Below are 14,723 nucleotides of genomic sequence, written 5' to 3' on the forward strand. Positions count from 1 at the left end.
GGACCACTGTGTTTGCTTACTGTGCCATAGATACTACAGCTGAGCAGGGACCAGCCTTTGCCTGCTGATGGTTTTTGACTAATGTGACCGCAAAAAGTGTTTTTTCCAGCTGGTGGCTAGTTTATCTGGTTAACTCCGGTGCTGATGATTTCAAATGTGATTTCACGGCTGATAAATAGTTGAATTGTTAGTCGTGTGGTTTTTATCCAGTTGTGGCTAGTTTATCTGGTTAAGTCCTGTGCTGATGATTTCAAATGTGATTTCACGACTGATAAATAGTTGAATTGTTAGTCGTGTGGTTTTCTATCCAGTTTTGTCCGAACCCTTTCTCTCTGTCTCTTTTCCCATGCTGCTGTGTACTGCTTATTTAGTGTACAATCACGTTGTCAGTCACGCCGCGTGATTCATTAATCATGTTTGCTGTTTTTGGAACAGACTTTAGAGCAGTTAATAACAATGCCTTGTGACGCTGCGTGTTTCGGAGCCCAACAGGTGGCAGAACAGCTTACTCAGGCCCGGCGCGCTTTCCTCCACAATGCCCAGGGCACAGTTGGCAGGATTAGTCAGAGTTGGAGCTGTGGGCGGGCACACATGGAGTCCCTAGGGCTGACCCCCTCTACCTGCTGAGTTTCCATGGCAGCCAGTTGGAACCGGAACGCTCTGTTGACTCCGTGCCAAGTTCTTATTAAATAGTCTTAATTCTCAGAATAATGAAAGCTTGTATTATGTTGGTCAGAGTGGACTGTGCATTTGCTTCAAATGTGGCATGCAGTTAGTTACTAGTAATTAGCAATGCGGTTGCTGATATACCACTCTGTGCATACACTGTGCCAAAGTCACAAACAAAAAAATTGAAAAGAGTGGTCTTGTCAGCTGTGATTCATTTGCTTTGTTATAATAAAGCATATTCTCTGTATCACCAGCCCCAGAGGTCTTCACAAGAAAAATGATATTTATTTTGTGTTGGTCGTTGCCCTTTCTTGCACATTCTCCTCGTCTATCAGCCTCTAGAGTACGCCATCGGGCCCAAGCACAACCAGCTTCCATTTCTGCGTAACCCTGATATTCTGGTGGGTGAGAATGACCTCACCGCCCTCAGCTACCTGCACGAGCCGGCCGTGCTCCACAACCTCAAGGTGCGCTTCCTGGAGTCCAACCACATCTACACGTACTGCGGTGAGTGGCGGAAGAAAACCGGCTTTTTATTGGCTCATTTTCGTTTCATTGTGGATATGGTTTGATGGCTTGATTATGTTAATGCATGTTCGGTTTTGTTTTTTGTTTGTTTTTTGTTTTGTTTTTGCTCAGAAGATACTTGCGTTAGTGCTCCCCCCACCCCCCCCAACACACACACACACCCCCCACTAATATGCTGTGAGCTTTGTTGTCATTGTGGGATGGTTTGGAAATGTTTGTCTTTGTCTTGTGGTCTCCTCCCAACTCCGCTCATGTATGTCATTCTCACGGCTCTTCCTGGTTTGGCCTATTATCTGGGATGGTCACTGGCTGGAATGTACCGTAAACAAGAGGATTATGGGCCTCAAACAAAGACTTTGCTTGTCCATGTCTGTCTCTACCATCCCCTCATCTAAGAAATATGTATATTTGTTGATTGCCTTGTCCCTATAGCAACATAAACATTTACATTTACATTAAAATTACATTTAGTCATTTAGCAGACGCTCTTATCTAAAGCGACGTGCAAGGGAGAGAACAGTCAAGCTAAAAGCTATAAAAACCTGTTGTAACAATAAATACTACTTTACATAAGAAATAGAAAGAAAGAAAAATGAAGTGCAGGACTATAACTGCTATTAGTCCTAATAAAGTTGAACCTCTTTGCCATAAGTTCCCCCCTCAAACCTCCAATCTGTTCAGCTCCCTATGCCCGTACTGTCTCATGAATGTCTAACCAGATATGGGCTTCCACCCAAAACTGGGCTAGGCCTGTGGACAGAAAGTGCTTTGATGTGTTGGTGTGAAGTCTACCTCTTGTGTGCACATTATCACACACACACACACACACACACACACACACACACACACACACACACGTACACACACACGTTATCATTTTGCTCTGGCTCAGCTTCATCCTTCTCGACAGACAGGAAGTCAGGCTGTTGGATTAGTGTCTCTGCCGTCAGGGAGAATGAGACAGAGGCACTGCGGAGAGAAGCAAATTGTTTATTTCCCAAAGAAACAACAACTGGGTCATGAGCACAATACTGTAGCGCGGGAAAGTCAGGAGAATGTGAAACTGGAGCGTTCTCACTGAGTGTGTTTTGTGTTCCAAGGCAGGGATACATATTCTCATTGGCTTTTTATTGTTCTCGTTCCCTCATTGTGTTATGGCCAACTCGCATGCCCAGTGTGTGTGTGTGTGTGTGATTGGGTATGTGTGCGTGATTGGGTTTGATTGTGTGTGTGTGTGTATGGCCAACTTGCATGCCCAGTGACTGTGCTTCAGCTATTTGAAAAGTTAAATGGTAACAATGGGGCTTGTTCTTTTGTGAACTTTTGTTATTGTGCAGACATGTAGTGCCTGTTTTTTTTTTTTAGACTAATAATATTTACTGCCTGTGTGTGTGTGTGTGTGTGTGTGTGATTGGGTATGTGTGTGTAATTGGATTTGGGTGTGTGTGTGTGACTGGGTTTGTGTGTGTGTGTGTGTGTGTGTGATCGGGTGTGTGTATGTCTGTCTGCAATGTGCATATTTTATGTGATGCCTATATCTTGACTTCATGTATGTTCAGTTGTGTAAATCATAAACAGGTAATCTAATTTGGATGAAACTAAGGGATATTTAGTCTCTGCACAACACTTAAACAGCGTTCATCTTAGCTTAGCATCACCACATGTGATAAAACAAGTCTGGTTGAGTCAAAACCTCTTGCTTCACTCAAGCAGACACAATCACTTGTCAAAGCTGAGGTCATCAACGATAGCTGTGGAACAGTCATCCACAGTGCCGTGTCTACACACGCACACACACACACACACACAGAGACACACACACACACACACACACACACACACACACACACACACACACACACACACACACACACACAGATACACACACAGCTCTCCACTCTCAGGGTGTTGCCCCTTTCCCAACCCCACCTAAGCACTCAAAGCCTCCAGTCTTAAGGGCCTTATATAGTACACAAAACGGTCGTGTCGGATGGTTGGACAGTGGGCGGGCGGTCGGATAGTACGTACTAGTTAGCATTTGTGTCCCTTTATAGTACTCCAACGGCTGTGGGTGCTGAAAACAATTCTCTTCCACAACAGTAGGGGGAGTAACGGTTTAAGTCCCGAAAGACAAACTACCCCATGACGTTTTTGTGCGATGGAAATTGTTAGTTGGCTTTACCTCTCCTCCACAACAGTCAATTTCTACTCTCCCACCAGCTGCCACTACTCAAATGCAACAGGTGTCAGCAGATACACAATATTGTGACTGTGTCTAATGCTATCTATACACCTGATAGGGCAAACTTATCTTTATCATGGTAGGTTTTTTTTTTGTGGAAGAAAAAGTAGCAATCTACAACAAAATGATATGCTTAATTTACACTATAGAAACGATTAAAAAACAATAAAATTAAATCAATACGTTCTTATTTTCTTTGGTATTTTCGTCCTATTAGATTTGCAATGATTTCTGGGTACTTTTTGTAATCTCTATTTGATCATGTGACGAGACGATACGATATAGGCACAACATCTGAACGACTGACAGTGTTGTACAAGTCCACACCTTTCATGAAATAGTTAAAAGTTCATACAAGTAAACATGAACAGTTCACGAGTAAACATGAATAGTTCACGATCATTTTAATTCATTGTTCAGTTCATAGTTTTAGGGTGGAAAGTGAGAATGAAAGACTTCACTTGTTTTTTATAGAAAACTTTATCCAGGTTTGCGGCGCTTTAAAGAGACGCGACATTTGAGGGATCGTCACTTAATTTAAACCTTTTTTGCTTCCGTTAGTGTGTGTGTGTGTGTGTGTGTGATAGAGACAGCGAGAACTCAGTAAAACATCGGAAAACACCGTGTCTCTAAGCCTTAAGCTATCAATCACCCCCACAATGAAATATGCCATTACAGTCGCGACAAACTTCTTGGCATTGTGGTGCGCTCAAAACGCAAGCTATAAACGTATCCATCCTAATGTAACCAAAATATACCTCTGCTGATATGCCTAACCTTCGTTCTATTTAGAATTTGTCTTTGCACTATGCAGGAATACAATAGCATCTACAGTGTCAGGATTCAAGCGAGAGCGCCTGGCTTCTATAACGCGCCCTGCTGCACTGAAGGAGCGCAGCACCTGTTGCTGGAACGCATATAAATCGTTTTGCAAGGTGCTGTAGTCGTGGGAACGACTGGCCTTGTTTCTCCCAAAAGGAAAGAAGATTTTCCTCTGCTGATCCCGCGTCTATATGGAAGTTTGTAGAGAGAATGCGGGGGAGTAAAATGCTCCCGAAGTAGATTACATGTTTTTAACTTCGGGGTTAATTCCCTTTCGTCTACTGCTGGCTAGTTAATACATAGCCTACAGACAGCCGGAAAGGTTAATAAACAGAATGAAATAGCTACACATTACACACTATGTTTTAATAAAACCCACGTTACTCACATACTGGTTAACACTGTTTGTTACAGCACATAAACGTTTGTCGCTACATCCAAACTGTGTCACCGTTGTCCCTCCCTGTATCTGCTCCAGCCGCACCATTTTACTTGCAATGTGAATCATTGCCATTTGTTGCACCTTAATCATTTTCTACAAACATGATATGCGGTGTAGTAAACTGAGACTCTATTCACTACTGCACAAAAACTAGACACGTTTGCAACGTTTGAAATGAAGTAGGTAAAACAACTTTCGCCAATATCTCCGTAAGGGAGATGGGTTGTGTGCTCAAATTTCCTGGGATCAAAGAAATTCATGTATTCATGTGCAGACTAAAAATCACGTCTCAGGATTTCTGCGCATGCACGTTATTTCGGGTGTCTCAACTGTAACTAATACCACTGTCATATAATTATGAGTTCAGTAAAATACGGAGCAAACACAGTTTTCTACCGTTGTTGAAACACATCTTTAATTGCCGTCGCTCATGCTGGTTCTCTGGCAGTAGGCTACTTGGGCCGGCTCATGTATTGTGATATACAGGGAATAGTTTTCAAGGAAAGGATCTGCGCCTTTGACAGTGGCTGTTATGCATATATATATATATGGATATAAAGGTAATGAAACAGGAAACGCTAGGTCCAGAAATGTTAGTTTCCGGAGTTGATGTCGTATGGAAATGAGGTTGTAGTGTGCCAATCACGGCCAAGGAGTATCCGTCGCCATGAGCGGACCGACAGAAATTTTTGCGGGGACACGGAGAGCTGTCCGACGTCTCTGGAGAGCACGGAGAGGGCGTTTCAGCTACCGGAGAAGGCGTTTCACTTACCTGAAGGCGTTCCTATGTGCCCAAAAACGTGTCGTACGGAGTAGCATAAAAATGCCTTTAGGCCGCTGTTAGTCACACTGTTTGTATAGTGTTGGATAATCACAGGATGTGCTAATAGCATTACCCGCGGCAATACATGCTGCAAGCATCAGGCTCTGTCTAATCCTGTCATCTCTCACTCATCTTCAGAGCTGTGCTCTGCCCCTCACCTCTGGAACTCCCTCCCCCCTGACATCAGGAACATTGACCCTAACTCAATCGCTCTTTTTAAAACACACATCAAAACACACCTGTTTAGGCAAGCCTATAACCTGTAAAGGTCCTGCCAACTGAAGATGTTGCTGTATTATGTATTATTCAATGTTTTATTCACTGTTGTAAGGCGACCTTTGGTTTCTTGAAAGGCGCCTTATAAATAAAATGTATTATTATTATTATTATTATTATTATTATTATCTTCCCTCAGGGATCGTCCTGGTGGCTATCAACCCGTACGAGCAGCTGCATATCTATGGCGAGGAGGTCATCAATGCCTACAGCGGCCAGAACATGGGGGATATGGACCCACACATATTCGCGGTGTCTGAGGAGGCCTACAAGCAGATGGCCAGGTACTGGACACCACGTTTAGTGCAGTTTCACTCATGGGACGCATGTCCAAATATGGTACTGGACACTACGTTTACTGCAGTTACATTCATTGGACGCATGTCCAAACATGGTACAGGACACTTCGTTAAGTGCAGTTTCAGCATCATTCAAAGACAGCACGTCCACACATGGTACTGGACACCACGTTTAGTGCAGTTTCACCATCACACATTAACAGCACATTCACACATGCATTTAGGTCATGTGAAATGTATGGGTGTTTATTAAATTGATGTTTTTTCTGCTTTTAGGGATGTGTTTGATGTGTTTGTGATTTTCATATATGATTATTTTGTATTTAATGCTAATTCAATGGTGCCCCACTTCTTTTTTGCTAGATACAAATCTCAATTACTTCGTTTCCACCAGTCATGCTTTCAAGTCTGAATCTGTTGATGTCAGATCTGTTGTTGCGTACACAACAGACTCCAGAGTGAACGCTTAGAGCTGGTCAGAAGGCTGGTGAGCTGAGAGGCTGAGAGACTGAGAGACTGAGAGACTGAGAGACTGAGAGACTGAAAGACTGAAAGACTGAGAGGCTGAAAGACTGAGAGGCTGGTACGCTGAGAGGCTGAGGGGGAGAGAGTCTGAGAGGCTGAGCTGTGAAGGCGCTAGCTAGCGTCCTGTCTTTGGCAGCGCAAGAGAAGCCTGATGCTCTGAAATAGTGTCCTCTGTAATGGGAGGCATGTGGGTGGGTCCTCTCCTCTCCTCTCCTCTCCTCTCCTCTCCTCTCCTCTCCTCTCCTCTCCTCTCCTCTCCTCTCCTCTCCTCTCCTCTCCTCTCCGCTCCTCTCAGCTCCTCTCCTCTCCTCTCCTCTCCTCTCCTCTCCTCTCCTCTCTTCTGAAATAGTCTCCACTGTAATGGGAGGCGTGTGGGTGGATGGGTGGATAATAGCTGCGTACGTGCGTGAGGCTGCAGGCTTTATTACCCTCGCCTTTGTGCTTCTGAAGGGTGTGTGTGTGTGTGTGTGTGTGTGTGTGTGTGTGTGTGTGTGTGTGTGTGTGTGTGTGTGTGTGTGTGTGTGTGTGTGTGTGTGTGTGTGTGTGTGTGTAGGGTGGAGAGAAAGAAAGCACGAAAGATGAAACTGTTCACACACACCAGATCCTCAGTGACGCGTGTCCCTGATGTAACGGGTCTAATGGATTTCAAGAGAGAGAGAGAGAGAGCGAGGGATGGGGAAACAGATCAAGAGGGTAAAGGAATGTGACTAGAATAAACCTGCTCAGCTCAATCTGTTAGTTCCAACGTGTTTTCCTCTGTTATTCAGAATATTTTATACGTAGTTGGGGCAGTCAAATTAAGTTTACGAAAATCCTGCAGGGAATTTCCCCTGGACTGGTGTGTCTCTGAGGAGGGGGTGTTTGATACACACACAGAGCTGTGGGACTGCGGAGAGGAGAGGAGAGGGGAGGAGAGGAGCGGAGAGGAGAGGAGAGGAGAGGAGAGGAGAGGAGAGGAGAGGAGAGGAGAGGAAAGGAAAGGAGAGGAGAGGAGAGGAGATGAGGGAAGAGGAGAGGAGAGGAGAGGGGAGGAGAGGAGAGGAGAGGAGAGGAGAGGAGAGGAGAGAGAGAGGAGAGGAGAGGAGTTGAGAGGAGAGAGGGAGGAGAGGAGAGGAGAGAGGAGACTATTCGTCAGGCGAGAGAAGGCTAAAGTGTGACAGTGGCTGATGGAGAGCAGCCGTTGGTCAGACATACAGAAAAAAACATTTCACTATTTCACTACAGTCAACACAGTGTTCCAGTCACAATGTTCCAGGGGACTATTCCCGCCTTTGTGAAACCACCTGTACATGTCTGTGTGTGCAAATCTACACCATCTCTTCCCTTTAAGACACTATCTGTTCCTCCCCCCATCCCTCCCCCAACAGGGATGAGAAGAATCAGTCCATCATCGTCAGCGGAGAGTCCGGGGCAGGGAAGACCGTCTCCGCCAAGTACGCCATGCGCTACTTCGCCACGGTGGGCGGCTCGTACAACGACACCAACGTGGAGGAGAAAGTGCTGGCGTCGAGCCCCATAATGGAGGTGAGGGAGAAGCCATGCTGCTTTATGGGTTAATCACTCACTGGCCAAGGATAGCACTAAATCAATTGTTCGGAGACGGCTGGCATTGAGAGTACCATTACAGGGCAGGGATTGATCAACTCTACCCCATTATTTACTAAATATGCTTCCTGGATGGCCTTGACTGTTGACCATAACACTCCACTGTGTAACAAGGGCCTGTCAGTGAGGGAAGGATTTATCAGCCCTGTCAAAGTGTCTGCAAGACTAGACAAGCCCACAGAATCGCACTTTGTGTAGTGCTCCTCCCCTGGCCATTTTAAGGTTTATGTGGGCGCTTAGGAATGAGGAAACGTCTTTAAATCAATTAGTGAAATAGTTTTAGCCAGGTGAGCCCTGGTGATTTGGGCAGGGGGGTACACAGAGAGACAGGTCTCCCCATCTTCACCGGCCTCATCTTTGACATGCTGTCTCCAGACAGAGAACTAGACTGAAAAATAAGAAATAGCCTCTGGAACATGACTGAGTTGCATTGCATTATGGGGCTAGAAGGTGTCTGAGTAGTGAAAGTGGACTCAAAGGCACATAGCGAAACTCTCAGATCGATTTAAGTCTGTGTACTGCTCTGGTATGAAGCAAGCAATCTTGCACAGTATTTGCCCTGTGAGAATTTACATACTGGATTGTATTTCAGCTCGTCACTGTACGGTACATCTTATTTCCCAACAGGCCATAGGGAATGCCAAAACAACTCGTAACGACAACAGCAGCCGGTTCGGGAAGTACATCCAGATCGGCTTTGACAAGCGCTTCCACATCATCGGTGCCAACATGCGCACGTATCTGCTGGAGAAGTCACGAGTTGTGTTTCAGGTAAGCACAAGATGAGAAGGAGGAACTGAACTCAACCTCTCACTGTGTTATGAGGTTCAGCATTTCTGTAAATAGATAGTGGGCCTAAAAAGTGAAGTCATTACTCCATTGTTTGAACCGGGTTGCGTTATGAGGTTCAGCATTTCTGTTAAGTAATAACGGGCTTGATCCGTGTTGTGTTATGAGGTTCAGCATTTCTGTAAAGTGATAGCGAGCTTAAAAAGTGAACTCCTAACTCCACTGTTTGAACCGTGTTGTGCTATGAGGTTCAGCATTTCTGTAAAGTGATAGCGGGCCTCAAAAGTGCCGCCTTAACTCCATTGTGTGAACCGTGTTGTGCTATGAGGTTCAGCATTTCTGTAAGGTGATGGCGGGTCTCAAAAGTGCCGCCTTAACTCCATTGTGTGAACCGGTCTGAACTGTTTCACAGGCTGAGGAAGAGAGGAACTACCACATCTTCTACCAGCTCTGTGCTTCTGCCAGTCGGCCAGAGTTCAAAGACCTGGCTTTGGGTAAGTCACCTTCAGTGGTCGTCTCATAGAATAGCACATGATGGAAGACCTGTTATGTTTTTACATCAGTAGTGACGGTGTGTTGCTATGGAAATATATGCCCCCAGCACTTCCCCTGACCGGAGAACTGTTCATCTCTTTGACAACTCACTCAGTTTTCTCTTTGATAATCGTACACCTCACTCAGTTCCTTGCAAACCCTGAAGTCTTAGTGAAGCATTTCAGTCCTTAGGCACACTTTTATTCCACTAGGTCTCATCAAGGTCGTTTATGGAAGCTGGGTGTTGTAGTTCTCATAGCATAATTATTGTGTTCCGTACATCTTTCCTGTTGTCCTCACGGGGTCATGTACTTCACAGGCAGTGCAGAAGAATTCCTCTACACCTCAATGGGAGAGAACATCTTCATCGAGGGAGTGAACGATGCTCACGACTTTGACAAGACGAAGGAGGCATTCTCATTACTAGGCATGGTCTCTTTAGTAGTTGTGTTGTGTTGTAGTTCTGACTGGTGTTTTTAACATAGAGTCTGTCCACTTACCTGATGTCTCTGCTCTGGAATGCTCTACCCTGATATTCTGCTCTGTCACGAGGTCATGTGCGATAAATACAGAGAGTTTGATTACTCCGATTTATTAGCGATGTAAAGATTCCATTGGTGACCAGGATCTTATTAGCAGGGTGATGTCTTGTGTGCTGTGTGTTGCTGGCAGGTTTCAAAGACAGCTACCAGACGGGCATCTACAAGATCATGGCCTCCATCCTGCACCTGGGGAACGTGGAGATCAAGGCGGAGCGAGACGGAGAGTCCTGCCACATCTCTGTACGTGACCACGAGTAACATCTTATGTAGATATCGAAAGCATACCTTTTCTGATGCTTATGCCCTGGAGGATTGCATGAAAACAAGCTTCATTTTGATGTTTGGCAGTAGATTCAGCTTCAGCTTCTGTGCCTGAAGGTTCTTTTGATTTGGACTGCTTTCACTGTCTCTTCACCCTGTGATGTCTAATAGCTGCCTGACTGTTTGAAACCTCCTCTGTATTATTAATCCTTCTTTTTTTCTGTTACTTTTCATTTTCTATCTCCCTCTCCCTCGCTCTTTCTGCCTTTCTTGCTCTTTCTTTCTCTCTCCCTCTCGTTTTTCCTTTCACTCTCTTTCTCTCTCCCTCTCCCTCTCGTTCCCCCTTCTCTCTCTCCCTCTTTCTCTCTCTCTCACTCCCTCTCTTTCCGTTTCTCTCCCTCTCAATCTCCATCGCTCTCTTTCCCTCTCTCTCTCTCTCTCTCTCTCTCTCCCTCACTCTCTCTACCTTTTTCTCTCTCTCTCTCCCTCGCTCTCTCTCCCTTTCTCTCCCACTCTCTGTCTTCTCACTGTCTTCCCCTGCCTTCTCTCTTGTTCTGCCTAAACATTCAAAGAAGTTTCTGTTCCACCTCCCCACCCATCACTTTTGCCCCCTTTCTATCCCACTCTCTTTCTCCCCACTGTCTTTTCTGCTGGTTGTCTTTCACTGCCTCCTCTCTTCATCCCTTTCTCTTTCTCTTAATCTTTATCAAACATTCAAACATGTTTCTGCCCCCCCCCATCCCCCCCCCTCCAGAGTGACGACCCCCACCTGCATCACTTCTGCCGGCTGCTTGGTGTGGAGCGAGAGCAGATGGAGCACTGGCTGTGCCGCAGGAAGCTGGTGACCACGTCCGAGACCTACGTGAAGACCATGTCCAAGGCACAGGCCAGCAACGCCTGCCACGCCCTGGCCAAGCACATCTACGCACACCTCTTCGACTGGATCGTGGAGAACATCAACCGGGCGCTGCACACCACCGAGAAACAGCACTCCTTCATCGGGGTGCTCGACATCTACGGGTAAAGACTGGCTGTACCCCGAGAAGGCTTTGTGGGAACCTTTTTGTTTTCTTGAAATTACAACACATGAAAACATAAAGATGGATTCAAGTTATACAAAGAATTCTCCCTTCCCCCTCCGGCCTCCAATGACCCAGACAGCAACCCTAAAATAAAGACAAAATCATAGTCTGTACACATACATATATGTATGAACATTACAGAAAAAAAGGGGGAAAAAAGGTATCTCTGGATTCCTAGATTATGGATGTCCTTTGTGTACATTGCAAATTGTTTCAATTGGGAACCCATCAGCTTTTGCATCTTAAACATTCGATCAAGCATTCATCCCTGCATTTAAAATTTCCATGATATGTTTGATGTCTCTGCAGACAAATAATTATCTGTATAATATTCTAAAAAATATTCTATCACTGGTGTGATATGGCCTCTGAAAAGGGCTTTACATACAAACTGAGCCTCATTTCTCACTGCAGTCACCAAATTTGAAATTGTTTCAATTGTTAAAGCAGTAATACGGAGCTCTGTTCCAGAACTATTAAGCTAACTATCTAAAAGGTATGCAAAAACCTCCCAAACAACACCAACAGCCCAGTTGACACTGATAGAAGCTTGCCAACACACTAGCCTGGGTCATTTGGCAGTATAGCTGGGAATGTCATCAGTGTGAAAGCTTTCCTTCCATTTTTGCAGGGGTTTCTAGCCCGTTACAGAACTACATAGGAAATACCTTGGATGGCTAGTGGGGAAGACACAGGTGTTTATCTGTCCTTCACATGACCATATGCAATCAAAATGAATTTGAGGATGGTACCAAAACTAGTTGCTTATAAAACCATATCTCAAAAAGTGTGAAATTGTTGCATAGTGTTACTTTAAACCATCAGCTGTTGCATCTTGAACATTCGATCAAGCATTCATCCCTGCATTTAAAATGGCATGATATGTTGGGTGTCTCTGCAGACAGTAATTATCTGGATAATATTCTATATAATATTCACTGGTGTGATATGGCCCCTGAAAAGGGCTTTACATACAAACTGAACCTCATTTCTCACTGCAGTGCCCAGTGGAATTAAACCCAGAGACTAATGGTAGAGTTGGGAGGAGGATGAGGAAGGAGGAGGAAGAGGAGGACCACAGGCCTGAATTAATGTGTTTTACTCCCTTGTGTCAGTGATGCTACTTCTGATTACAGCGCTAGCTTGAGTCCTATTGACCGCAAAGAGTCAACTTTGGCTGGGTAAGGGCCTGTCTGACCAAAAGGCCTAATTACTTCCCTGCAGAGGCCCTCCACCATCGATTTAAAAAGCGGTAGTGAGACAGGAGATGCAGAGCAACGGAGGCTGGATCGGGGGGGGGGGGGCATTGCATGTCTGATCCGCCGGGACAAGAGTTGGACGAGGAGAAGGCCGATATCAGCCGCCCTCTAATTGCATTTCTCCCTCCCTGCAGATTTGAAACGTTTGAGATCAACAGTTTTGAGCAGTTCTGTATTAACTATGCCAACGAGAAACTTCAGCAGCAGTTCAACTCGGTAACGTTTATTCCTGGCCTCATTTTTCTCCCTTCTTATTAACGTAACATTATTCACCGCCTGTCCAGTACAATTGCTGACGTGTGTTTTATCTTTTGGGGCCTCAGCATGTGTTCAAGCTGGAGCAGGACGAGTACATGAAGGAGCAGATCCCCTGGACTCTCATCGACTTCTCCGATAACCAGCCGTGTATCGATCTCATCGAGGCCAAGTTGGGGATACTGGACCTCCTGGATGAGGAGTGCAAGGTGGGTCTCTGGGTTGCTCAGCAACCCCTCGATGAGGAGTGCAAGGTGGGTCTCTGGGTTGCTCAGCACCCCCTCGATGAGGAGTGCAAGGTGGGTCTCTGGGTTGCTCAGCAACCCCTCGATGAGGAGTGCAAGGTGGGTCTCTGTGTTGCTCAGCACCTCCTGGATGAGGAGTGCAAGGTGGGTCTCTGGGTTGCTCAGCAACACCTCGATGAGGAGTGCAAGGTGGGTCTCTGTGTTGCTCAGCAACCCCTCGATGAGGAGTGCAAGGTGGGTCTCTGGGTTGCTCAGCACCCATCCGTCACCTCATCTCTTTGAGCCTCCACCCCTGAGGGTGAACATCTGCACTTTTGACACTCCGTGGGCTTCATGAGGAGGATCTTTTCCCTCTCATTTGGCTTCATGCCTGTGAAGCCCTCTCTGGAATCAAACGCGGATGATTTATTAATTTAGCCCATCCAGTCTGGGCTCAGGGCTCTTTGAAGTTGCTAACGATTTTTTTTTTTTTTTTTTGGAGCAACTTCAAAAAGAGTAAACATGTTGTTCCTGCCACAGGTAACCTGGATATATAGAGCTCAGAACTTGGGAGTTTCTCCTGACTTTCTCCCTCTTCTCCTGTTGGGTTCGGTTCCTTCTCGGGTTCTCTTCTCACACAGGTGCCAAAAGGAACGGATCAGAACTGGGCCCAGAAGCTGTACGGCCGCCACTCCGTCAGTGAGCACTTCCAGAAGCCCAGGATGTCCAACCGCTCCTTCATCGTGATCCACTTCGCTGATAAGGTACAGTAGTACAGTAGTTGGAGTTAAGGTTGTCTCTTTTTCCCCAAAGTCAAGTTTGAACAAGATTCGAACAATGCATACACTGTTTTAATTGATTCGAACACAACCCACATTGGGCATTAAAGCATTGTTGCACAATTTCCAGTGTCCAAGCATTTATTTATTTTTTCCCCACGTTCGCAAATCATTACATTTCGATTAAAAAGTGACAGCCCTAGTTGGGGTGGACAGAGTCCTGACCAGATATTTGGCTCAAAATCCTTTTGTACCCCTGCATGTTCTTAGTGTATGCTGTTTACCAGGGGATAGAAGTTTAGAGAGAACTTCTGCTCAGTCCACCTGTCTAAATTGTATTCTTTAGTCACAGTTTTGGTTCAAAGAAGACATTGCTTCAAGCTTTACCTAGAGCCTGGATCCCAGTTCAGTGTCAGCAACAGCAAAGTACAGCCGCTAGGTGTGAGAAAGACCTGGGCAGATTTGGTCCAAAATCACATGCAGTTCTGTTGTTCCCTTCTGTGCTCTTATCTTACTCTTTATTAATTTACCCATTGAGCACATCCCCCTGCTCTGTGATTAAATTAGGAAAGAAATTTGGTTCAGTCAAACTGACTAAATTGGATTGGCTCTGACATTTTTCTCTCGATCACAACACCTTAATCCCGTCTGCTCTGTGACCAGCTCACACAATAAGAGTTTGCTGAGTCTCAGAACTACAAGGGAAAGAGAGAGAATTAGAGAGAGACACACAGGGAGAGAGAGAGAGAGACACACACACAGGGAGA

At 45.5% G+C, this 14,723-nt stretch overlaps 1 protein-coding gene across 1 annotated transcript in view; it reads left to right on the forward strand.

Annotated features, from left to right (window-relative positions):
* The window catches only part of myo5b (myosin VB), a gene marked incomplete at both ends in the record, with an annotated part of 76,796 nt that overhangs the window by 23,750 nt on the left and 38,323 nt on the right, over positions 1–14,723 (forward strand). Inside the window, 11 exons of the mRNA XM_080842377.1 lie at positions 1,005–1,176; positions 5,942–6,086; positions 7,994–8,150; positions 8,859–9,002; positions 9,433–9,514; positions 9,874–9,981; positions 10,227–10,336; positions 11,112–11,377; positions 12,833–12,914; positions 13,022–13,162; positions 13,819–13,941. Of these exons, the coding sequence (XP_080698503.1) occupies positions 1,005–1,176; positions 5,942–6,086; positions 7,994–8,150; positions 8,859–9,002; positions 9,433–9,514; positions 9,874–9,981; positions 10,227–10,336; positions 11,112–11,377; positions 12,833–12,914; positions 13,022–13,162; positions 13,819–13,941 (1,530 nt within the window). The remainder of the gene's footprint in view (positions 1–1,004; positions 1,177–5,941; positions 6,087–7,993; positions 8,151–8,858; positions 9,003–9,432; positions 9,515–9,873; positions 9,982–10,226; positions 10,337–11,111; positions 11,378–12,832; positions 12,915–13,021; positions 13,163–13,818; positions 13,942–14,723) is intronic.

The sequence above is a fragment of the Sprattus sprattus genome (genome assembly GCF_963457725.1).
Source record: "Sprattus sprattus genome assembly, chromosome: 7".
Classification (NCBI taxonomy): Eukaryota; Metazoa; Chordata; class Actinopteri; order Clupeiformes; family Clupeidae; genus Sprattus; species Sprattus sprattus.